The 26,376-nt window shown below is 48.7% G+C and overlaps 1 protein-coding gene across 3 annotated transcripts in view; it reads left to right on the top strand.

The window, feature by feature from the left end:
* LOC121272179 (schwannomin-interacting protein 1-like) overlaps nucleotides 1–26,127 on the top strand; it is a 30,332-nt gene extending 4,205 nt beyond the window's left edge. For 2 of the 3 annotated variants that reach the window (XM_041178685.1, XM_041178683.1), the window contains exons 3-8: nucleotides 1,690–1,790; nucleotides 2,414–2,519; nucleotides 4,641–4,763; nucleotides 6,658–6,766; nucleotides 12,902–13,011; nucleotides 15,540–17,117. In XM_041178685.1, coding sequence (XP_041034619.1) covers nucleotides 1,690–1,790; nucleotides 2,414–2,519; nucleotides 4,641–4,763; nucleotides 6,658–6,766; nucleotides 12,902–12,999 — 537 coding nt within the window. In that variant the 3' untranslated portion in view covers nucleotides 13,000–13,011; nucleotides 15,540–17,117. Of the gene's footprint in view, nucleotides 1–1,689; nucleotides 1,791–2,413; nucleotides 2,520–4,640; nucleotides 4,764–6,657; nucleotides 6,767–12,901; nucleotides 13,012–15,539; nucleotides 17,118–26,092 lie in introns of those variants that run through there. The other variant, XM_041178684.1, reaches the window with a different exon arrangement.
* The last annotated feature ends 249 nt before the right edge of the window (nucleotides 26,128–26,376 follow it).

Here is a 26,376-nt window from a genome sequence, read left to right as displayed (position 1 = left end):
AAATTTCAAAGAGAGTAACGATTTATACCGCATGAGGAAAGGGGTCTGATTGGTTGAGGTGTTATCATGGAGAATGCACCTGGGAATGACTGACTCCCAATGCCTAGACATGTGACTTTTGCTAGCAGAGGGCTTGTCCTTGCGTCTGAATATATGTAAATTCTAGCACATAAGTGAGCCACATTGTGAGCCTGATTGATAATATTAAATTGGCTATTAGTGTAGTTCTTTGCACATTTGGGATTGTTCAGTATGAGCTGTCTAATTGCAGAATCACATTTCACGTTAGAGTTTGGCAAGCATGGGCTTGTTGAGTACGGTCAGTACTCTGCCTATTGTCAGAGGCCCGGGAGAATGTGCAGGGAATTACCAGTTCCAGGCTCCCATCTCAGTTCCAGGCTCCCATCTCAGTTCCAGGCTCCCATCTCAGTTCCAAGCTGATCCTGAGCAGGCTACCCCCCTCCATCTTGTCCCCAAGAATAGATGGATGACTGGGAATTTATTTACTAAAACTAGGATGAAAGGTTTGGTAGAGGTGGTCAAAACCAGGAGGGGTCTGGACAGAGCAGAGAGGGAGAAACTGTTCCCATAGGCAGACGGGTCAAGAACCAGAAGACACTAAGTGAAGGTGAATGGCAAAAGAAGCAATGGCAACAGAGGGAAAAACATTTATTATGGTTAGGATCAGGAATGCACTGCCTGAGAGTGTGGCAGCGGCAGATTCAATTGTCACTTTCAAAAGGGAATTGGATAATTATATGAAGAGAAGATTGCAGAGGTATGGGGAAAGGCGGGGGTGTGGGATGAGCTGAGTTGTTCTTGCAGAGAGCCAGCACAGACATGACTGGCCAAATGGCCTCCTTCTGTGGAGTAACCATAGACTCATAAATGTTTACAGCACAGAAGGAGGCCATTTGGCCCATTGTGTCCGTGCTGGCCAACAAAGATCTGACTGCACTAATCCCATTTTCCAGCATTTGGCCCATAGCCCTGGGGGCTATGGCAACACAAGTGAATATCTAAATACTACCTAAATGTTATGAGAGTTTCTGACTCAACCCTCCTTTCAAGCAGTGAGTTCCAGACCCCAACGTCCTCTGGGTGAAAAGATTTCTCAACTCCCCTCTTAGCCTTCTACCTTTTACCTTAAACCTATGACCCCTGGTTACTGACCCCTCTTCTAATGGAAAAAGTGCCTTCCTATCCACCCTATCTATGTCCCTCAAAATCTCATACACCTCTATCTGATCTCCTCTCAACCCCTTCATTGCTCCAAGGAAAACAACCCCAGTCTATCCAATCTTCCCTCATAGCCTACCCAATCTTCCCTCCAGCCCAGGCAGCATCCTGGTAAACCTCCTCTGAACCCTCTTCATTATAATGTGGTGACCAGAACTGCACACAGTACTCCAGTTGTGGACTAACCAGCGTTTTATACAGTTCTAGCATAACCTCCCTGCTCTTGTATTCTATGCCTCAGCTAATAAAGGCAAGTATCCCTTACTCCATATAACCACTCTGTGATAAAGTGAAGGATCTGGGAGAGGTACAGCATATGGCATACCTATTCATGCTATTTTATTCCTGGGTGGGAGAGAGTCCGAGAGCTGTTTGAGAGCGAGAGAGGGGTAGATATATCAGAGAGTATTATGTTAAAAGGTTATGATATGGTTCACTTTTCTATTCCAGCCCTTGGGGAGGAGAAAGATGGATGGTGCACACAGATTCACATCCCGGGAAAGAACCGATAATAGTAGTTGGCAGATGACGGGTTTTAGCTGCACCACACGGTAAGGAGCAGGTAGCATTACCTGGAAACTATATTCTGTTACCCAGAGCCGAGACTGACCAGGTGCAAAGTCACCACATCCACCCTCCGAGCAGAACCTGTCTGCCGTGGATCAGTAGGTAGCTTGCTTGCCCTTGCTCTCGTGCTCCCCCTTCCTCCCCTGAGTCAGAAGGCTTGTGGGTTCAAATCCCACTCCAGAGACTTGAGAAGAGTGTGGGGTGCGGCGAAAGCCTTCATACGGTTTTCTAGCCTCTTGGCCCAACAGACAATCCGCACAGGAAAATCCCTTCAAGTGAGGGGTTTGCGACAAGGGGAGTACTGGGGAAGAGCGGTGCAGCACGCCCTCAGCACTGCCCCTCCGACAGTGCGGCCCTCCCTCAGTACTGCCCCTGAGACAGTGCGGCCCTCCCTCAGCACTGATACTGGGAGCATCATCCCACACCTGGTGCTCAATTCTCTGGTGTGGGCCTCGAACCCATGAATTTTTTTTTTATTCGAGGTAATAGCATCACCCGCTGAGCCATGACTGAGATTAATCACAGGCTCCAAGTGCTGCTCAAATCCCTCGGACACACAAAAAGCCAATGATCCCCTGCTGTTTGTTTCTGTCTCTGTCTCTCTCAGATTCCACAGTCGGATGAACCTGCAGTTGTGTTTTATCAACGACAGCAGCAGTGAGAGTGACACCGAGGAACCTGTCAGCAGAGCCTCCGCCACGTCATCTCCTCAGGTAACAAGACTGACCCTTGATCTTTTGCTCCTTTTGTTTGATAACAAGGTGAAAGGTCATCCTGCTGCCCTGCAGTTTATTTGTGTCCTTACTCGTCAATGCATTTGTGTCAAAATTTCTGTCCCTACAATTGTTAAGCAGCTTGACAGTGACCCATTGTGACTTTGACCCCTATAGTCAGGAAGGGTTGGAGCCCAGGAACCAACGATGAGGGGTCAGCCCAGGGGATGAGTCATTCCGTGTGTTGTCGCTAAAATTCCTTTGTCACACAGGAAACAGAATCTTTTTGTACTGTTAAAAGCTTATTCTATCGAAATCCTTGAATGACCTCAACATAAATCACAAAGATTACAGAAGAGAAGGTGGCCATTCAGCCCAGAGTGTACATGCTGGCCCCCTGCAAGACCTTGAGTCTAAAGAGCATCATTTCAAGGTGCGTTGACGATGGAAAATTTGGAAATGTCATAAACAGCGAGGAGGTCGATGACAGACTTTAGAAGCATGCTAACAAGCTGGTAAAATGGGCAGACACGAAGTAAATGAAATTTAACATTGGGAAGTGGAGTATTTCATCCAGTTGTGGATGCTGCACTTTAGGAAGGATGTGGAGGCATTAGAGACAATGCAGGAAAGATTCATGAGACTGGTTCCAGGGATCAGGAACTTCAGCTACGTAGATAGATTGCAGCAGATGGCACTGCTTTTTTTTTTGGAAAAGAGAAGGTTGAAAGAAGATTTGATCGATGTGTTCAAAATCATGAAGGATCTGGACAGAGTAGATAGGGAGAAACTGTTGCCATTGGTGGAAGGATCAAGAATAAGAAGGCACAAACTTAAGGTAATTTTATTTCTTCCATGGGATGTGGGCATAATTAGTTAGGCCAGCATTTATTGCCCATCCCTAACTGCCTCTTGAGAAGGGGATGGTGAGCTGCCTTCTTGAACGGCTGCAGTCCACGTGGTGTAGGTACACCCACAGTGCTGTTAGGAAATGTTCCCGGATTTTGACCCAGCGACAGTGAAGACAAAAGGAGCAATGGAGATATAAGGAAAATCTTTTTCACCCAGCAAGCGGTCAGGATCTGAAATGCGCCCGCTTGAGAGCGTGGTGGAGGCAGATTCGATCAATGCTTTCAAGAGGGAATTGGACTATGACCTGAAAAGGAAGATGATAACACATGGCTACAGTGGGGGGGAAGGTAAGGGAGGCAGCACTAAGCCCAAATGCTCACTTCGAGGTTGGCGCAGACACAATGGGCCAAATGATCTCCATCTGTGCTGTAACAATTCTATGATTCTGTGAAGTGATGCATTTTGGTAAAAAAGGATAAAAAGAGGCATATAAACTGGTGCAATTTTAAAAGGGAGTGCGGAGATCTGGTGGCGGGGGGTTGGGGGGTGGTGGTTTATGTGTGGCAGTCTCTGAAAATAACAGGACAGGCTGAGAAAGCCACTTTTCAAGAAAACATATGGGATCCTTGGCAGAGGGATAGAATATGAAAGCAGTGAAGTTTTGCTAAATATTTATAAATCACTGGTTAAGCCTCAGCAAGAGCATTGGCTCCAGTTCTGGGCACTGCGCTTTAGGGAGGATGCCAAGGCCTTGAAGAGGGTACGGAGGAAATTTACTGGAATGGCACCAGGGATGAGGGACTTTCAGTTACGTGGAGAGACTGGAGAAACTGGAATTGTTCTCCTTGGAGCAGAGAAGGTTAAGGGGAGATTTAATTGAGGAGTTCAAAATCGTGAGGGGCTTTGATAGAGTAAATAAGGAGAAACTGTTTCCAGTGGCATTTGGGTGGGAAACCAGAGGGACACCGATTGAAGAAAATTGGTAAAAGAACCAGAGTGGGGGGGGGGATGAGGAGAATTTTTTTTTTGCACAGAATTGCTGCGATCTGGAAGGAGACAGTGGAATTAGATTCAATGGGAACTTTCAAAAGGGAGAATTGGATACGTACTTTCGAGAGAAAAAAAAATTGAAGGGCTTTGGGGAAAGGGGTGGGAAATGGGAATAGCTCTTTCAAAGGGCCAGCAGGGGGCACGACAGACAGAATGGCCACCTCCTGTGCTGCATGACTTTATCATCCTTGTGCTTACCAGCTGTGTGAATCTTTCCAGGGGACTCCAGATGAGGGCAGGCACACTGAAGGAAGCCTTCTGTCTCGCAAGAAGGAGCTGGAGAGTGAAGCAAAGCGAGGCCTCGCCTTGGTGAAGAGGAGACTCGACCTGGAGAGGCAACAAGTGCGTGCGGCCTCTGAGCGCGTGAGCTTGGCCGATCTCGTTCACCTTGACTCGCTGTGGGTCAGGGAAAGAATGTTTAGGCCGATGAGGACTGATTTTCATCAAATGGCTTTACACGCTCCTGGCTGACACTCCTAGTGCAGTAGTAAGGGGGGCGTTGTACTGCTGTGGGGGTGGTGGCAGTGAGGGAGGGGCTTGCCGCCCGGGTGGGAGGGGGCTCTGAGGGAGGGGCTCGCCACCCCGGGGCGGGTTCGGTGGGCATTGAGGGAGGGGCTTGCTGCCCCGGGTGGGGGGGGGGGGTGTGGGCACTGAGGTAGGGGACGCCGTCCGGCGTGGTGGGGGGGAGGGATGGGCACTGAGGGAGGGGCTCACCATGTAGGGGGGCACTGAGGGAGGGGCTCGCTGCCCAGGTCAGGGGGGGGGTGTTGGCACTGAAGGAGGGCTCGCCGCTCAGGTTGGGGGTGCACTGAGGGAGGGGCTCACCACCTGGGGGGTGCACTGAGGGAGGGGCTCGCCACCCGGGTCAGGGGTGCACTGAGGGAGGGGCTCACCACCTTGGGGGGGGGGGGGCACTGAGGGAGCGGCTTGCCACCTGGGGGGGGCACTGAGGGAGGGGCTTGCCACCTGGGGGGGCACTGAGGGAGGGGTTTGCCACCTGTGGGGGCACTGAGGGAGGGGCTCGCCACCTGGGGGGGGCACTGAGGGAGGGCCTCGTTGCCCGAGGTGGGGGGGACACTGAGGGAGGGCCTCGCTGCCCGAGGTGGGGGGGACACTGAGGGAGGGGCTCACCACCTGCGGGGGGCACTGAGGGGGGGCTCGCTGCTCGAGGTGGGGGGGGGGCACTGTGGGAGGGGCTCACCACCTGCGGGGGGCACTGAGGGAGGGGCTCACCACCTGGGGGGAGCACTGAGGGAGGGGCTCACCACCTGGGGGGGGCACTGAGGGAGGGGCTCGCCACCTGGGGGGGGCACTGAGGGAGGGGCTCACCACCTGCGGGGGGCACTGAGGGAGGGGCTCACCACCTGGGGGGGGCACTGAGGGAGGGGCTCACCACCTGCGGGGGGCACTGAGGGGGGGCTCGCTGCTCGAGGTGGGGGGGGGCACTGAGGGAGGGGCTCACCACCTGCGGGGGGGCACTGAGGGAGGGGCTCACCACCTGGGGGGGGCTCTGAGGGAGGGGCTCGCCACCTGGGGGGGGCACTGAGGGAGGGGCTCACCACCTGCGGGGGGGCACTGAGGGAGGGGCTCGCCGCCCGGGTCAGGGGTGCACTTAGGGAGGGGCTCACCACCTGGGATGGGGGAGGCACTGAGGGAGGGGCTTGCCACCTGGGGTGGGGACGGGCACTGAGGGAGGGGCTCGCTGCCTGGGGGGGTGGGGGTGGGCACTGAGGGAGGGGCTCGCCACCTGGTGTGGGGGGGGGGGAAACCGAGGGAGGGGTTCGCCACCTGGGGGGTGGGGGTGGGCACTGAGGGAGGGACTCGCCGCCTGGGGTTGGGCACTGAGGGAGAGGCTCGCCGTCGGATATTCCTTCTTTCAGTTGAAACGTGAAATGGAGGCCCTGTCTGCCCCCTCATGTGAATAAAAGATATTGAACGGCCAGTATTATGAACAATTGATGGGGGGAGTGTTCCCTGGAGCACTGGGACCAATGTATATCCCTCAATCAGCATCACGTAAACAGATTACCTGCTTATTATTACATTGCTGCTTGTTGGATTTTAATGTGTGCAAACTGACTGCACCATTTCCTGCAATGGTGATTACAGTTCAGAAAGTATCTCATTGACTGTAAAGCGCTTTGTAAAGTCCTGAGGTTGTGAAAGGTGCCATAGAAATGCAAGTTTTTGTTTTATCTGCAAGTTCCATATTAGAATTAATGTTTTTCTTCCTCAGTCGAAAGATGCTGAAGGGAGGGGCAGAGCTCTGGAACTGAGTCACCTGCAAGAGATGAATGTGACAAAACTTCAGAATCTGCAAACCAGCATCTTCTCCCAAATTCATTGTAAGTCTGTGGGGTTCGGGGTGTGAGTGGGGGTGGTTGGAGCTTCCCTGCTTGGGAGTGTTTGATGGGGACAGTGTAGAGGGAGATTTACTCACTATCTAACCCCGTGCTGTACCTATCCTGGGAGTGTTTGATGAGGACTGTGTAGAGGGAGATTTACTCTGTATCTAACCCCGTGCTGTACCTGTCCTGGGAGTGTTTGATGGGGACAGTGTAGAGGGAGATTTACTCTGTATCTAACCCCGTGCTGTACCTGTCCTGGGAGTGTTTGATGGGGACAGTGTAGAGGGAGCTTTACTCTGTATCTAACCCCGTGCTGTACCTGTCCTGGGAGTGTTTGATGGGGACAGTGTAGAGGGAGATTTACTCCGTATCTAACCCCGTGCTGTACCTGTCCTGGGAGTGTTTGATGGGGACAGTGTAGAGGGAGCTTTACTCTGTATCTAACCCCGTGCTGTACCTGTCCTGGGAGTGTTTGATGGGGACAGTGTAGAGGAGATTTACTCTGTATCTAACCCCGTGCTGTACCTGTCCTGGGAGTGTTTGATGGGGACAGTGTAGAGGGAGCTGTAGTCTGTATCTAACCCCGTGCTGTACCTGTCCTGGGAGTGTTTGATGGGGACAGCGTAGAGGGAGGTTTACTCGTGCTGTACCTGTCCTGGGGGTGTTTGATGGGGACAGTGTAGAGGGAGGTTAACTCTGTATTTAACCCCGTGCTGTACCTGTCCTGGGCTGTTTGATGGGGACAGTGTAGAGGGAGGTTTACTCTGTATCTAACCCCGTGCTGTACCTGTCCTGGGAGTGTTTGATGGGGACAGTGTCGAGGGAGCTTTACTCTGTATCTAACCCCATGCTGTACCTGTCCTGGGAGTGTTTGATGGGGACAGTGTAGAGGGAGCTTTACTCTGTATCTAACCCCATGCTGTACCTGTCCTGGGAGTGTTTGATGGGGACAGTGTAGAGGGAGATTTACTCTGTATCTAACCCTGTGCTGTACCTGTCCTGGGAGTGTTTGATGGGGACAGTGTAGAGGGAGCTTTACTCTGTATCTTACCCCGTGCTGTACCTGTCCTGGGAGTGTTTGATGGGGACAGTGTAGAGGGAGCTTTACTCTGTATCTAACCCCGTGCTGTACCTGTCCTGGGAGTGTTTGATGGGGACAGTGTAGACGGAGCTTTACTCTGTGTCTAACCCCGTGCTGTACCTGTCCTGGGAGTGTTTGATGGGGACTGTGTAGAGGGAGATTCACTCTTTATCTAACCCCGTGCTGTACCTGTCCTGGGAGTGTTTGATGGGGACAGTGTAGAGGGAGATTCACTCTTTATCTAACCCGGTGCTGTACCTGTCCTGGGAGTGTTTGATGGGGACAGTGTAGAGGGAGATTTACTCTGTATCTAACCCCGTGCTGTACCTGTCCTGGGAGTGTTTGATGGGGACAGTGTAGAGGGAGCTTTACTCTGTATCTAACCCAGTGCTGTACCTGTCTTGGGAGTGTTTGATGGGGAGTGTTGAGGGAGCTTTACTCGTGCTGTACCTGTCCTGAGGGTGTTTGATAACTGAAATCAGGTGCCTAGAATAGAACTTGTTCATTTCCAGCAGTCCTTAATGTCCCTCTTTTCTTGCTCCTGCACCATTACCTCTGGTGTCCCCCAAAGATCTATCCTTGGCCACTCCTATTTCTCATCGACATCATTTGAAAACACAGCATACATGTACAGTATACTTTCACATGTATACTGATGACACCCAGCTCTACCTCACCACCACCTCTCTTAAACTCCTCCATTGCCCCTACATTAGCAGCCTGCCCATCCAACATCCAGTACTGGATGAGCAGAAATTGCCTCCAGTTAAATATCAGGAAGATTGAAGCCATTGTTTTCAGGACCCGCTACCAATGCTGTTCCCGAGCTACTGACTCCACCCTTTTCTCTGGCAGCAGTCTGAGATTAAACCAGTCTGTTTGCAACTTTGGCGTCGTATCTTACTCCAAGATAAACTTCGGACCTCCTATCAATGCCATCACTAAAATCACCCATTTCCACCCTCGTGACCTCACTCTACTCCACTCCTGCCTCAACTGATCTGCTGCTGTAAACCACATCCATGCATTTGACTCAACTATTCCAATACTCTCTCCTGGCTGGTCTCGCAAAGTCTACTCTCTGTAAACATGAAGTCATCCAAAACTCTGCTGCCTGTGTCCTAACTCGCACCAAATCCAGTTCCCCTGGGCTCACTGACCTACATTGGCTCCCGGTCAAGCAACAGTTTGATTTTAAAATTCTTATCCTTGTTTTCAAATCCCTCCAGGCCCTCACCCCCTCTCCCCATCTCTGTAATCTCCTGCAACCCTTCAAGATCTCTGTGCTCCTCCAATTCTGGCCTCTTGAGCATCCCCCATTGGCAGCTGTGCCTTCAGCACTGGAATTCCCTCCGTAAACCTCTCTGCCATTCTCTCCTCCTTGAAGAAGCTCCTGGAAAAACTTACCCCTTCAACTAAGCTTTTGGCCATCTGCCCTGATATCTCCTTTAGAGGCTCAATTTCCTTCTATAATCTTCTTCCTGTGAAGTGCCCTGGGCCATTTGTTTTGCATTTGAAGGTGTTATACAAACATGAAGTGTTGTTTGTGGTTTAAACCTGTTTTGCCTTGTTGTGCTGTCATGGTTTAGCTTGAAGCTGAGTTTGTGAGCTTTGTGTGCCAACTAGACTTAATGAGATTCTACTATCCTGTATCAGAAGTTCACGATTCAAGTCCCAACTCAATGTTAATTGCTGTAACATTCATTTTAACATTCAGGTTGTTGATAGAGTTTATCCTGTTGTACAGCAGTACAACTGAGAAGCAGAAAAGTGTTGTTGAACCTGTATTGGACCTTGATGCAACCACACTTCTGTGCACCGTTCTGGTCTCTGTTATAACAAGGATATAGGGGCACTGGAGAAAATGCAAAAAAAAAGATTTACTGGGATGATATCAGAACTGAAATGTTATGCCCATCTGGAAAGTTTGTTCTGTCTGGGGCTCTTTCCTCTAGAAAAGAGAAGGCTGAGGGGTTCAGACCTGATCAAAGTCTTTAAAATTATGAAAGGGTTTTATCAAGTCAGAGAAGATGTTTGCATTGTCGGGAGATGAAAAGGAAGTGAGGGAGGAGACCCATGTGGGATTGGTGGGGGGGAAAGAATTGTTCCACAAAAAGGCAGGCCAGATAGGTTATCTTAGCAGCACTTCTAATTTGGAGGAAGTGAGTGCAGTTACAGGAGAAGTTATTCAATGTGAGAACAAGTTCAGCCAGGCAGAGTAGGGTGGTGCTTGAGAATGTGGAACTCGTGACCACAAGGTGCAGTTGCGGTGAATAATGTCGATACTTTTAAGAGGAAGTCATAATTGAAGAAGCACTTGAGCGAGAAATGACTAGAAGGTTATGGTTGTGGGATAGGAGGAGCCTGTGATAATGTGGAACATAAACACCAGCATGGGTGTGTTGGGCCGAACGGCCTCTTTCTGTTCTGTTCTGTGACATATGTTCCAAGTAGTTATCCATTCAACTGCATTTGATGGGACAACCAGCAGAGGGCGATCACCGTTCAGAAACATGGTCCTGTGCTTCACGCGCAATGAATTATTTTGAGTAGGGCTCAAACATAGACTCCAAAGGAACAGGTGGAATAGAGACTCACTGGCACCCAGCTTGGTGAGTGGGAAGCCCTCTCCCTTTCACCTCTGAGTCAGCATGTCGTGGGTTCAAACCCCACTTCCGACATTCAAAGGCAAAATCTAGGCTGACACAGCCTGTGAGGGAAATGCTGCAATGCCTGAGGAACCATCTTTTTTGGATGGGACGTTAAACCAAGGCTCCATCTGCTCTCTCAGGTGGACATATAAGATCCCACAGGTCAGTATTTTGAAGAAGAGCAGGGGAAGAATTTTCCCCCCCATCGGGAGGTCGGGGGGGAGGTGGCGGGGAGTGAAGGAGCGTGTGGACGCACCTCTGTTTGGGCCACCATTTTATGTGGGTGGGCCAATTAAGGCCCACCCAGCGTGACGACCGCCAGGAAGTGCTCTGCGCTCCCTGTGCGGATGGGGAATCCCTGAGCCAAAAGTGCTCTGTCACGCATGCCTGTGAAAGAGTGCGCTCATCTCCCTGAGGCTAAGTGCTGCCTCAGGGAGATCGGCGCCAAATTTAAAAATGGTGAAGGGGCAAAAATAAACTTTCCCTGACATGTCCCCTCATGTGACACTGTCCACATGAGTTGGGACACGTCCATCACTTTTAATCAAACATTTATTAAATTTTTTAAAACCCTCATGAAACCTCATCCCGCCCGTGGATGGGGTTTGATGCTTTTTCTGAAGCCCGCCAGGGCTCCCAGCCAGCCCGCCGACCTTAAGACTGGACGGTCAGGTCCGTTAATTACTTCAATTACTTTTTAAAAGGCCTCAATAGGACAGGTCGGCGGGCACACAGCTGATTCGGCTGCGCCCCCGCCGACCTGAAAATGGAACTGACGTCAGGAGTTCCGCTCGATATCATCCTGCATCATTTTACACGCTGGCGTGTGGGCCCCACCTCCCCGCTCGCTGACCTAAATATCCTGGCCCAGGAGACTTCTCCCCGGTGTCCTGGGGCCAATATTTGTCCCTCAACCAATATCACTTTTTAAAAGAAACAACTGATAATCTGGTCGTTATCACACTGTTGTCAATGGGAGCTTGCTGTGCACAAATTGAGTGCTGAGTTTCCTGCATTACAACAGTCACCACACTTCAAAAAGTACTTCGTTGGCTGCAAAGTGCTTTGGGAAGCCCTGCGGTGATGAAAGGTGTATAAATTTGTACATAGTAGGCAGTCTTTGAAGCTGCAGATTCCCTTGTATTCCTCATCCAGTTCGTAACTTGGCATGAATCCCAGAACAGTCATTTAGTATGTGTGGAACTGGGCTTTGGGATAATGTCCTTGTTTACGATTGTCTGGATTCAAATGGGAATTCTGCTAAATCACTGTCTCCCGTCCCCTCCCCCTAGCCCTTCTCCTCCCAGGGTTAACACCTCACTAACCTGAGGACTATATTCCTCTCCAGAAGCTTTGCTCCAATACCAGAGTCACTGTTTGGCAGTGCCTGAATAAATGAAACTCCATTCTCGGTACACTAGACTACAAATTAGTCAAAAATTCAGAAGAGCACAGAAAGAGTCCAGTGTGCCTGTGGTGGCTCTTTGAAAGAGCTATCCAATTAGTTTCCCCATATCACTGAAAGCTCTTCTTTTTCAATTATTTATCTAATTCCCTTTTTTGAAAGTTCCTATTGAATCTGCTTCCACCATGCTCCTGGGCAGGACGTTCCAGATCACAACAACTGTGTTTTAAAAAAAAAACTCCTCATCTCCCCTCTGGTTCTTTTTCCAATTACCTTAAATCTGTGTCCTCTGGATACTGACCCTCCTGCCAGGGGAAATAGTTTTTCCTGATTTATTCCATCAAAACCCTTCACAATCTTGAACACCCCTATTCAATCTCCCCTTTGCTCTAAGGAGAACAATCTCAACTTCTCAAGTCTCTCTCTGTGTGACTGAAGGCTCTCAGCCCTGGTACATTCCAGTAAATCTCCTCTGTACCCTCTCCAAGGCCTTGACATCCTTTCTAAAGTGCGGTGCCTAGAGTTGGACACTATCCTCCAGCTGAGGACTGACCAGTGTTTTATAAAGGCTCACCATAATTCCCTTGTATTTGTGCTCTCTGCCCAAGACTCCACGTGTTTAAGATTTTGACCCTGGATGGTTCAAACAGCAGACTTGGCGGGTTATGACCCCAGCTGTTAGTTGGATCCCAAGCCAGCTGGTGAAGTATGAAGCTGGACACAAATACTTTTTTTGATAGGTTTATTTACAGAATGCAGCGTTACATATGTCTGCCCTCTCTCTAATGCCCCAGAAGTCTGTCTTTATACTCTTTCAAGAGAAAGCATAAGCGTAAAATAATTAACCAAATAATCAACCCCTTTTAAGGGAAGTCTTTCTTTATATGTGCTCAAGATACTTAATCAATCAATGGCCTTCAGCTCTGTATACTTAACCTTAATAATACAACCGATTGTTTGGTCAATATTGACCCTGATTCTGTTCTCCTGGTCAGGTCTCAACACCCAACTGATGGAACTTCTCGAAACTCGGGATGACCTTAAGACCAAGCAAGATGCCATGTTGGTCGAAATTGGAGACTTGACACACTGAATGCCAACGAAGGTGAGTGGATGGGTCACTTAAAGGGGACAGGTGCCTCCTGTGATAGCCTATCATCTCAGGCATCCCCAGTGTGTGAAATGGGTTGAATGGCTGGGCTCTATTTCTTTGGTCAGGGATGTTTCTCTGTCCCCATTTGGATGATGTTCCATTTACTTGGCTGAGTTGATTTCCCGCCTTTCTCTGGGCCACAAGGCTTCGTTCCAGAGGGAGTGCTACATTGTCAGAGGTGCCTTCTTTTGGTTGAGAGTTTGGATCAGGGCTCTGTCTGTTATATCGATTATAAGCCAGTTGGTGAAGTATGAAAGTAGACGCTAATACTTTTACTGATAATAGGTTTATGCTGCATTACTACTTCCTAACTTACTAACCCAACGTCCCCGCAGTCTCTCTCTATAAGTGCTCTAGGTACTTATTTAAACAATGTCTTTCACCTGTATATCTTAATATAACTAACATACCATTAACATTTTCTCCACGCCCCAGGGCCTCAGTTGGGGGTATAAGAGCCTAATGAAGAGCAGGGAGCTTTCCTGGTGACCTCACCAACATTTCTCCCTCAATCAACATGCCTGAAAGCAGATTCTCCGCTCTTTCATCTCATTGCTTTTTCTATTATGTTCCCGGGCAAAATGGCTGCCACAATTGGCCAAACAGCTTTGAGACTCCTGGCGTTTTAATATAATAAAATGGCTATCGTATCCTAACTCTCAAAGTCCCGTTCGCTCATCACTTCCCCTGTGCTCGCTGACCTACATCGGTCCCTGATCCGACAACATCTCCATTTTAAAATTCCCATCTTAGTTTTCAAATCATTGCCATGGCCTTGCACCCCCTCCCTATCTCTAACCTCCTCCAGCCCTACAACCCTCCGAGATCTCTGCACTCCTTTTGGCAGGAAGAATGGAAAAGCAGTATACTATTTAAATGGAGAGTGATTGGAGAACTTGGTGGTACAGAGGGATCTGGCTGTCCTGGTACAAAAAGTAAGTTTGCAGGTACAGCAAGTGATTAGGAAGACAAATGGAATGTTGGCATTTGTTGTAAGGGGAATGGAATGTATAAGTAGGGAAGTTTTACTGTACAGGGCCTTGGCGAGACCACATCTGGAGTACAGTTTTGGTCTCCTTATTTGAGAGAGGATTTAATTGTGTGAGAAGCAGTTCAGAGAAGGTTCACTGGACTCATTCCTGGGATGAGGGGTTTATCTTATCAAAAAGGTTGAGCTGGTTGGGCCTATATCTGTTGGAGTTTAGTAGAATGAGAGATGATCTTACTGAAACATCTAAGACCCTGAGGGGATTTGCTAGGGTAAATACCGGGAGGATGTTTCCACTTGTGGGAGTGACTAGAACTAGGGAACACGGTTTAAGAACAAGAGATCTCCAGTTTAAGATGGAGATGATTTTTTTTTCTCTCTGAGGGTCATTAATATGTGGAATTCTCTCCCTCAGAGAGCAGTGGAGGCTGGATCATTGAATTTATTCAAGGCTGAGTTAGACAGATTTTTGATAGGGAGTCGGACTATAGGGGGCAGACAGGAAAGTATAGTTGAGACCACAACCAGGTCAGCCGTGATCTTTTTTAGGATGGCAGAGCAGGCTCAAGGGGCCAAATGGCCTACTCCTGCTCCCAAGTCCTATGTTTCTATTACTCCTCCAATTCTGGCCTCTTGAGCATCCCTGATCTCCATCCCTCCATCGTTGGTGGCTGTGCCTTCAGCTGCCTGGCCCCTGAGCTTTGGAATTCCCTCCCTAAACCTCTCCACATCCCTCTCCTCCTTTAAGACGCTCCTTAAAACCTACCCCTTTGATCAAGCTTTTGGTCACCTGTCTCTAATATCTCTTTGTGTGGCTCGGTGGCAAATCTTTGCTTTGATAACCCTCCTGCGAAGCACCTTGGGCTTTTTTTTTTCATTTAATCACATTAAAGGCGCTATATAAATGCAAGTTGTTATCATAAGTGCCTTCTCTGGCCCTCACCCATGATGGAGGTGTCAGCTGTGATTCTGTGTGGGTAGCACTCTCGCCTCTGAGTCAGAAGGTGGTGGGTTCGAGTCCCACTCCAGAGAATTGAGCACAAAATCCAGGCTGACGATTCCAGTGCCAGTACCGAGGGAGCTCCGCACCGCCAGGAGATGCAGGGTTTCGGATGAGGCGTTAAACCGGAGGACCCCGTCTGCCCTCTCGGGTGGATGTAAAGGATCCCATGGCTACAATTGGAAGGGGGTGTTCTCTCCGGTGTCCAGGCCAATATTTATCCCTCAACCAACGGCACAATAATCGGGTGATCTGGGTCAGTATTACCTCGCTGTGGGTGGGAATTTGCTGTGTGAAATTTGGCTGCCGCATTTCCTATATTCAAAGATACTTCATTGGCAGTAAAGTGCTTTGGGGTGTCCTTGAGGTGGTGAAAGGCACTATACAAATGCAAGCTCTTTAGTTAAATGATTCCGCCATTCTCTGTGTAAACTCGCCAGCCATTGTGGAAGAGTGGACCTGAATGGATTTGTTCTTATTTTTCTCTCTCAGGTTCTGCATAGTTCAACCAAAGAATAACAAAAATGAAGAGGTTTACGTGATAGGGATCTTTTCTTGTGATTTTTTTTTTTTGCGGATTTTGCACCTGAGGGGGATATCTCCGGTTCCGGGATCGGATTCCAGTCAAGTCTCAAAGCCCTGGTTTCACGAGGAAGAGAACGTTGCACCTTCAGACGTACGTCCGATCCAAACATCTGCTTCAGTGTTGGAGGCCTGCGGGAAACACAAGAGGAGGAGGACTCCATTCGGCCCTTCTGGTCTGTCCCCACCGCCATCTAGTGAGATCGTGGCTGATCTGATCTTCACTCCATCTGCCACCCTTTTGTTCTGTAGCCCTTAATCTGCCTTACCCAGCAACTAATTCCAGGCTGACACTCTCCCACTGCCAGCACTAGGGCGAGTGCCGCAGCGTTGGAGGCGCCACCTTTGGGGGTGAGACGTTAAACCGAGGTTCCGTCTGCCCCCTCGGGTGGGCCTAAAAGATCCTATGACCGCTATGTCAAAGAAGACCAGGGGCATGTCCTTCCCCCAAGGACAATATTTATCCCTCAACCCAACATCACCAAAAAAAAACCCAGAGTATCTGGTGATTATCACATTGCTGATTGTGGGATCTTGCTGTGCACAAATTGGCTGCTGCATTAGAGCTTCGTGAGGATGTGAGAGGCCATACATGAATGCACAGTCTTTCTTTTCTATGATAAAGGTGGGGTGCCCGCTCGTCCTGAGATAAACTGAGTTCATGAAAGAGGGGAGGGGGTCTCGACTTGTAAAATGAGCCACGATCCAGGAAATCCCTGGAAGAACAACAGCTTGCGTTTATATAGTGCCCTTAACATTGTCAAACAGTCCCAATGCTTCCCAGGGAAGTTTGACACTGAGCCACATAATGAAACATTAGGATAGCTGATCAAAAGCATCTTAAAGGAGGAGAGCGCGAGTGAGAGAGAGATGGGGAGGGAATTCCAGAGCTTAGGGCCCAGGCAGCTGAAGGCACGGCCACCACTGGTGGAGCGATAGAAATTGGGGATGTCCAAGAGGCCGGAATTGGAAGAGTGCAGAGATCTCGGCGGGTCGTAGGAGTTTGCAGAAATGGGGAAGGGCAAGATTATGTCCTTAGACATATGAAGGAATTTGAAAACTAGGACAAGAATTTAAAATGGTGGCGTTGCCAGATCTGGAGCCAGTGTAGGTCAGCGAGCACCGGGGTGAGGGTGGGTAGGGTCCATTTAAGTCTGTTTTCTATCTGTCTGTTTTGCAGAAGTGGAATTGGACGCCTGTGCTAAGGTGCCTCTGATCCATGTTTGAAGGGCTTTTGTGTCCACTTGGTTAGAACAGGGGCTGGTGGTGGTAGCCAAAGTGGTCCACCACTCACCACACCCCTGATGACCAAAGCTCCATTGTTTTAGAATTCTAGTACTTAATCTGGAAGTTCCAATATACAGACTGCAGAGCTCAGAAACAGGCCATTCAGCCCAACTGGTCCATGCTGGTGTTTATGCTCCACACAAGCCTCCACCCACCCCCTCAGCATGTTCTTCTATTCCTTTCTCCCTTCATGTGTTTATCCAGCTTCCCCTTTAAATGTTTCAATATTGTTCACATCAACCACTTCCTGTGGTAGTGAGTTCCACATTCTGTTGCCCTGAACTGGAGCCATTTCAAAGGGCAATTAAGAGTCAAGCACATTACTGTGGGTCTGGAGTCATGTAGGTCAGACCAGGTAAGGATGGCAGATTTCTATCCCTGAAGGATGTTAATGAACCAGATGTCTTTTTTTGATAGTTTCAATGTGACTATTACTGAGACTAGCTTTCAATTCCAGATTTCTATTAACTGAATTTAAATTCCACCATCTGGTGGTGGGATTTGAACCCACAACACCAGAGCATTATCCTGGGCCTCTGGATGACTGGGCCAGTACATTATCACTACGCCACCATTTGCCCTGTAAAGGAGTTTCTCCTGAATTCCCTGTTGAATTGTTTAGTGACTATCTTATGTTGACGGCCCTTAGTTCTGATCTTCTTTGCAAGTTAAAATATCCTCTCTATGTCTACCCAGCCTCAGTCTTTTCTAGATTAAAGAGTCCCAGCCTAGTTCAGTCCCTCTGGTTTGTGTTTACTCGAGGCTAACTTATGGTACATCACTCCAGGTTGCATTAAATATGCTGCAGATACGTGTCTGTGTTGACCAGCCAGCGAGATTAAGCAGAGAAGAGTCTGGGCCGAACACACGGGAGGAAATCGTTTCTCCTCCTTTAACCTGTTGAGTTCTCTTAAAGCTTTTCAAACCCTTCGAACGGACCACCTGTCAACCTCTGGAACTTGAGCCAAGTTTATGCCCCTTCCCTGCCCTGAATCCAGGTCCACATCATAGACTAGAGATTCAGAATAACTATCCTCCCCATTCGCCCTCTCCCCCCATCCCTACACCCATTGGGTTGCCAACCCTCCAGAATTGGCCTGGAAATTCCCAGAATTGAGAGTTCATCTCGTGGCTACTGCAAACTAAATATTCACCGAGCCGTATTGTTTCAGCACTTTTATGGGTTATAGAAGTATTGGAAATGTAGGAGATATTGACTGGGATTCAGAAACGTGGGAGGGTCCTGTGGGGGGTGGACGTTTCCAGGAATATGTCCAACTTGAAGGTGGCAGTTGTATCCCAGTCCCCACCACCTTGTTCTGGTGTCTGATCCAACAACCTCCCAGCTCCATCAGTGGTCCTCCCACTGCCCCACACGGCCCCAGACAGACTGGCTGGAGCCTTGAGCCTAATTGTGGAGGCCGTAATATACCCTACAGGCAACTATAGACAGGCCTGTGCCAACAGGTACCCAGTGTCACTGGTCAATCAGTATTCTCGTTAATCCTTTTATGACTTTTTTTATATTTAAATATATATTTTTTTAAATTGCTGCTTTCCTCACATTAACTGTTACCACCAGGTGTTGCTGAAATGGAAAAACAATGTTCAGTATGAAAATAAAGGTTCATAAAACTGAAAAATATGCTTTTGTTTTTGCGCCTTTTTAAAAGCTACACTGTCGGCAGTATCTCAGTGGGCAGCTCTCTCTCTCTCTCTCAGTCAGAATGTCCTAGTGCCAGTCAGAAATGTAAGCACATGATCCATGCCAACCCTCCCAGAATAGCATGTACTCGGGGAGTGCTGCACTGTCGGAGGCGCTGTCTTTTGGATGAAACTGAGGCTTCAATCTGCCCTCTCAGGTAGATTTAAAAGATCCCATGCCGCTTTGGAAAATGCATAGGTGTTTTCTTTCCCTCCACCCCATCCTGGACAATATTCCTCCCTCAATCAACAGTATCAAAAGCAGATTAACTGGCTTTTTGAGCGTTAGCAATTTGTGGGATTAAGCAGTGCACAGATTGCCTGCACCACAACAGTAACTGGACTTCAGAGGTGCATCATTGGCTGTAAAGAATGGACGAAGATGCTATATAAAAGTTTGTCTGTTTACTCTTTCACCTTTTGCTCTCTCAAAGCAGACTGCAAGGGACAGTTTTTCAAAATGGGATGTGGATCACTGGCCAGGCCAGCATTTATTGCCCTTGCCTAATTGCCCCATGTCAAAGTGGTGGTGAGCCGCTGCCTTGAACTTCTGCAGTCCATGTAGTGTAAGTATACCCACAGGGCTGTTAGGGAAGGAGTCCAGAATTTTGACCCAGTGACAGTGAAGGAACAGCAGATATAGCTAAGTCAGGATAGTGTGTAGCTTGGAGGGGAACTTACAGGGGATACTGTTCCCACGCATCTGCATCCCTAGTCTTTCTAGATGTTAGAGGTCACAGAGCTGTGTGCTGTGTTCTGCTCAGAGACAAGGTGAGAGTGGGATCACATGACATACTTCCCTTCTAGTGATGTCATGCTGCTATCCCTTAAAAGGCCTATACAACAGTTGTGGGTTTGGAAGGCGCTTGTCAAAGGAGCCTTGGTGAGTTGTTGCAGTGCATCTTGTAGATGGTACATGCTGTTCCCACGGTGCGTCAGTGGTGGAGGGAATAAATGTTTAAGGTAGTGGATGGGGTGCCGATCAAGCGGGCTTCCTTGACCTGCTTTGACCCACTCCTGTGTGGATGGTCTGAGTTTAAAAGACAGCCCTTCTTTCCATGAGTGAATTATAAAGAGAAGAGGCAACATCAACTGTGACACACTCCCCCATAGAGAACTGTACAACAACAACTTGCATTTATATAGCACCCATAATGCAGTAAAACATCCCAAGGCAATACCCTGGAGTGTTATCAGACATAATTAGACACTGATGTACGGACTCGAAACGTTAACTCTGCCTTTCTCTGCACAGATGCTGTCAGACCTGCTGAGTTTTCCGGCATTTTTTTGTTTTTGTTTCAGATTTGCAGCATCCACAGTATTTTGCCTTTAAATTATAATTAGACACTGAGCTACTTAAGGAGATATGAAGGACAGGTGACCAAAAGCTCGGCCAAAAAGGTAGGTTTTAAGGCGCATCCTAACGGAGGAGGGAGATGTTGAGAGAACAGGGCCCAGGCAGCTGAAGGCACAACTGCCCATTGTGCAGTGATAGAAATCAGGGGATGTGCAGGAGGATAGAATTGGAGGATCACAGAGATCTCGGGGGGCTGTGGAGCTGGAGGTGGTTACAATAAGGCCGTGGAGGGATTTGAGCACACAGATGAGAATTTTGAAATCGAGGCTTTGCTTAGCTGGGTGCCAGTAGTTGGTCAGCGAGCATAGAGGAACTGGATTTGGTGTGAGTCAGGACACGGGGGCAGCAGAGTTTTGGATGAGCTCAAGTTTATGGAGGGCGGAAACTGGGAGATCAACCAGGAGGGTTTTGGAATAGTCAAGTCTGGAGGTAACAAGGACTTGGATGAGGGTTTCAGCAGCAGGTGAGCTGAGGCAGCTGTGGGGGACGAATGATGCTGGAGGTGAAGGAAGGCTTTTTTTGGTGCTGGCACTCGTTGACCCTTTCACTCTTTCAACGTTTTTTTTCCACTTTAATGTACTCATTAGCTACCACTGCCCTGACTTGCAGAGGGGAATTGGCAAATGTTGTTCTTTTTTCTGTTGACAGATACTCTTAATGGCTTCAATTAACCGTTAGGTGCTCTCTATAATTTGTCCTCCTCTGAACAATTATCTCTCAAGCTAGCAGTCCCCTCATCCTGTTTTCCCTTCCCGAACAAACATTTCGGGATCAAAATGTGTTGAGCAAGCAGTCAAAGACCAGCTGTTTTCACAATCAGCTCCATTAAGCATCATCTGTACCACACGTGATTTTTCTTATCGAAAGGTAAAGGGTACAGGCTGTGGCCGATCCCACATTGGAAAACTGAATCCAGCTCCCTCCTCACTCCTGCATCATTTCGTCTAGTGCCCCGGCTAGGATTTACCCTAAATCACAGCGTATACATCCACCCGGCATATAAGACCACCCCATCTTTCCAGCCCCCAAAACAATCATGTTTTTGCATATACTCGGTGTATAAGTCAACCCCGCTCCACCGCACTTTTCAGCCACAACTTGCTGTACTCACATTAGTTGTCAGCCTTCATTTTACACCCCCACAGATGCCATGTTTTACTTAACCGATACCTTATAACTGGGCGTATGGGATCAAGCAGGTGATAAAAGCCATGTCATGAAGCTGTGCAGGAACTTAAGACAGGTCCACTCTTTGCAGCGACACCGATCACATTTCAAAACGGCGATCACCCACACCCACAGCCACTCTGGCCGTTCACTTTCATACTCGGCCTTTAAGCCAACTCTTTTTTTGTTGGGATTTTTCAAAGGTCGACTAACATGCTGACATCTGTCTTTGGCCCTCTCTTGTTTCTCATCTACATGCTGCACCTCAGTGACATCACCCAGAAGTAAAATGTAAGCTTCCATATGTACACTGGCGACACACGGATATACTTCACGAGCATCCCTCGCAACCTCTCCACTGCTTTTGTTTTGTTACTTTGAGCAGGAATTACTCCTCAATAAACATTGGGAAGACTAAAGTCCTCAGTCATTCTGTTTCTGAGCCACCGACTCCATCTTTCTCCCTGGCCGCTGTCTGAACCAGGCTGTTCAAAACCTTGACGTCATATTTGACCCTAAGTTGAACTTCTGATCAGATATCCTTTCTGTTGGTCCCAGACTTATTATTGTGTCGGATTCTGGGCACTGCACATTAGGAGGGATGTCAGGGTGGAGAGGGTGTGACAGGAGATTTATTGGAATGGTTCCAGGGATGAGGAACTTCAGTTAGACGGAGAGACTGGAGAAGCTAGGATTGCTTTCCTTAGAGCGGATCAGGGAAAGGGGAAGTTTAATAGAGACATTTAAAATCATGAAAGGTTTTGATAGAGTAAATAAGGAGAAACTGCTCCCAGTTGCAGGAGGGTCAGTAACCAGAGGGACACAGATTGAAGCTAATTGGTGAAAGAACCAGAGGGGGAAATGTAGAGATTTATTTTACGCAGTGAGTTGTTGTGATCTGGAAGGCGCTGCCTGAAAGGGTGGTGGAAGCAGATTCAATAGGAGCTTTTGAAAGGGGAATTGGATAATTTTGCAGAGTTAAGGGGATAGAGCAGGGGAGTGGGACTAATTGGATAGCTCTTTCAAAGAGACAGCCCCCTTCTCTGCTGTACCATTCTATGATCACCAAGACCACCACCCTAACTCTGCCTGACTCTACCCTTGTCTAGACTTTTGTTGATCCCACACTCAACTATTCTAATGCCCTCATGACTGGCCTCATCTCAAATTCCATAAACCTCAGCTCATCCACAATCCCCTCGCTAAACCTCTCCACCTCTCTCTCCTCCTTTAAGACAATCTTTAAAACCTCTGACAAAGCTTTAGGTGATCTGCCCTAATGTCCCTTTATGTGGCTCAGTGTCAAATTTTGTTTGATAATCGCTCCTGTGAAGCATCTTGGGACCTTTTACTCTGTTAAAGGTGCTTTATAAATTCAAGTTGTTGTTGTTATCTCTAGAACACACTCAAAGGGTGGTTTATGCCCCAGAACTTTGATTTGAAGTTGCAGTGGTTTTATGTAGGCTCTTAACTCTATCTCTATCTGCCTTCGTTGTATAATCTTTAATATCCTTACCCAACAAAAATCTACCTATCCAGCGGATAGCCAACCGGAGAAGGGACTCTTAGCCGATTGCTTTGCCTCTCTTCTAGGCTGGGATCACTTGGACAGATTGGATCACTCCCTTTGAGGTCCCATTTCTTAGGTCCTTCCCAGCCCATAGATACACAGACACCTGGCTGACTGAACCATTGAGAGACTGGAGGTACAGACTTTCTGTTGACATGGGTAAGTGCCTGGGTTACTCACTGTTTCTGTTTGAACAGAAAGCTGTTGTTTACATGTTTAATCTTCTCAAATGACCATCATTTCATCAAGCTCTTTGAACCCAACACTCATTCTGCTGACATGGGCTCTCTCAGTCCCTGTCTATCTGTCTCTCTCTCTCTCTCTCACTCTGCGTCTCTCTGTCTCTCTCTCTCTCTCTCTTTGTCTCTCCTTCTATCACAATCTCTCTCTCAACTGCCTCTTGCTTTGTCTCTAATGTCTGTGTGTCTCTATCCCTCTTTCTCTCTCTGGCTGTCTCTCACTGTACCTCTCTCTTTCAATTTCTCTATCTCTCTGCCTGTCTCTCTTACTGCCTGTCTCTGTCTGTCTCTCTTTCTGTCTGTCTGTCTGTCTCTCTGTCTGTCTCTCTCTGTCCTTGTTTGTCTCTGTCTCTTACTCTCTCTGTCTTTCACTCCCTGTCTCTCGCTCTCTCTGAATTTTTCTCTGTCTCTCTCTGTCCAGTTTATCTCTCTCTTCCACTCTTTCTGTCTGTCTCTGCCTGCTCCCCCCACTCTCTCTCTCTCTCTCTCACTCAGAGAGACAGTGGATGAGGAAATCACCCATAGACTAAATGTTCCATCGATCAGTCAGCCCTGCTTTTACCTGGTTGGCATTGCGCTGCGGGACACGCAGAAGCAGGGAGGGGATAGGGATCAATCCCAACTCCCAGCTCTCCCCACCACAAAATAGAGTTGCCAACCCTCCAGGAGTCTCCAGGAATTGGAGAATAAACTCTAAGCCTCTCCTGGGAGCAAAAACCAGGGAGGGGAAAATAAATGTATTTTGTTTTCATCTAATTGAACACATCTGTTGATTAGTCATTTATTAGAAATCTAGCAAATGGGGATTTAAAAGGCTGTTCAACTGGTTGGGGGTTGCAGGGGTTCATATGATGAACACTCCAAGAGGACATCCAACCAGAGTTGGCAATCCAACAGCCAAGCAGCCCATGACAGAAGGCCCAGAGTCCACATGAGCCAAAATGAGAGAGAGAGAGAAAAAGGACTGAGGGGAGGAGAGCATCAGATCCTTTACTGTGACAATCATTGGTGCATCTGAACAGGAGGAGGCCATTCAGCCCCTCGAACCATTCAGTCATTGAGATCACGGCCGATCTGTATCTGAACTACACTTACATAACTTGGTTCCCTATTCCTAAAGACCCTTTACCCAACAATAATCCGTTTATGTTGGTCTTGAAAGCTTCAGTTGACCCCGCCCCATCCTTTTGGGGCTGAGAGTTCAGGTGTCACAGGAAGGTTGTGCTGTGCACCTGATCAATGTCGTAAAGGTTAAGAAATGGGAAGAGGTTTTTGGGTCTGTTCCTTACATCACAGCTTCATTACAGCACAGAAGAAAGCCATTCAGCCCAGCGGGTCCATGTCAGCCCTCTGTAGAGAAATCCAGTCAGTCCCATTTGCCCCGCTCTATCCTTGTATCCCTGCAAGATTATTTCCTTCAACTCTCCATCCAATTTCCTTTTGAAATCACTCATCGTCTCCACTTCCACCCCCCCTTGTGGGCAGTGAGTACCGCTCACTGCTTAAAAAAAAATCTTCCTCATATTCCCCCCCTGCATCTCTTGCCCAAAACGTTAAACCTAGTGTCCCCCTAGTGCCCGTCCCATCAGCCAATGGGAACTACTTCTTCTTAGGCAGTCCCTGGGGGTCGAGGGTGACTTGCTTTCACACTAAAAATGAGTTCTCAGGTGACTGAAGAGTCCAATGCGCGACCTACAGTCTCTGTCACAGGTTGGGGGGCAGACGGTGGTAGGGGGACAGGTGGGTGGAGTACCCGAGTTGGCACATGCTCCTTTCACTTGGCTTCAGCTAGCCCTCGGCGATGGGACTCGAGGAGTTCAGCTCCTTCCCGGGATGCTTTCCCTCCACTTCGGGCGGTCTTGGGTCAGGAATTCCCAGACGATGGCAGGGATGTTGCAGCTTCTCGAGGAGGCTTTTAAGGAGGTCCTTGAAGTGTTTCCCCTGCCCTCCTGGGACTCGCTTTCCGTGTTGAAGCTCTGAGCAGAGCGCTTGTTTCGGGAGTCTCGCGTCAGGCATGAGGTCAGTGTGGCCCGCCCAGCAGAGCTGATGGAGCTTGGTCAATGCTGCGATGCTGGGGATGTTGGCCTGAGTGAGAACACTAACGTTGGTGCCTATCCTGCCAATGGATTTGCAGGATCTTGCAGAGGTGGTGGGATTTCTCCAGAGTTTTGAGGTGCTTGTTGTGCATAGTCCACGTCGCTGAGCCACATAGGAGGGCGGGTATCACTACTGCTCTGTAAACCATGAGCTTGATGCTGGGTTTGAGGTCCTGGTCTTCAAACACGCTCTTCCTCAGGTGGCTGAAGGCTGCGCTCGCAAACTGAAGACAGTGTTGAACCTAGTCGTCGACGTCTGCCCTTGTTGACAGTCGGCTCCCAAGGTATGGAAAGTGGTCCATGTTGTTGGAGGCTGAGGGCCAGTGCGCTGTGGAGGGGGCAGGTTGGTAGAGGACTGTTGTCTTACGAGCGTTTAGTGTAAGGCCCACGCTGTCGTACGCCTCGGTGAAGATGTTGACGATGGCTTGGAGCTCGGCCTCTGAGTGTGCACAGACGCAAGCATCGTCTGCATCCTGTAGTTCAATGACAGAGGATGGGACGAACTTGGATTTGGCCTGCAGGCGGCGGAGGTTGAACAGGTTCCCGCTTGTTCTGTAGTTTAGCTCCAGTCCAGCGGGGAGCTTGCTGAGGGTGAGGTGGGGCATTGCGACAAGGAAGATTGAGAAGAGCGTCGGTGCCTCGCTTGACCCCGGTCCGAGTGTGGATTGGGTCTGTGGTAGATCCATTGGACAGGATCACGGCTTGCCTGTCATTGTGGAGCAGGCGGAGAATGGTGACAAACTTCTGGGGGCAGCCAAAACGGAGGAGGGTGCTCCAATGGGAACAGCTTTTCTTTGTCTACCTTATCTAAGCCTGTCATACCTCTACCAAACCTCCCCTCAATCTCCTTTGCTCCAAGCAGAACAACCCCAGAGTCTCTACTTTTTTTGTCAGATACAAGATTTTATAAACAACGCCCTTTTTAATTAAAAAGAGGACTGAGATGCTCAGCCGTTCAGAGCGTGCAGTCGTACACCAGAAAACGTGTGTGAGAGGGAAAGAGTCAGTGAGTGTTGCTAATGGCTGATTAACTTCATTAGGTCACAGGTGGACAGGATGGGAAAACAGGACAGGAGAACACAGCCCTCTGAATGATCGAGACAGGAGCAGGGAGCTCGAGAGGACCCCCTTACATCCCATTCTCTTTCCCGAAACTCAGTTCACAATTGCCGGGAATGAGGAGGAACCAAGAGGTGAGTGACAGATTATTCTGAAGGCAATAGCTTATTTCTACAGCTGTTGTTTCTCTTATAATATCCACAGAAGTGTTTCTGTGCATGTGTGTGTGTGTGTGTGTGTGTGTGTGTCTGTGTGTCTGTATGTG

This window comes from Carcharodon carcharias, chromosome 33 (genome assembly GCF_017639515.1).
Source record: "Carcharodon carcharias isolate sCarCar2 chromosome 33, sCarCar2.pri, whole genome shotgun sequence".
NCBI lineage: Eukaryota > Metazoa > Chordata > Chondrichthyes > Lamniformes > Lamnidae > Carcharodon > Carcharodon carcharias.
Note: the sequence above shows the minus strand (reverse complement) of the source record. Positions and strands in the feature narration are given on the sequence as shown.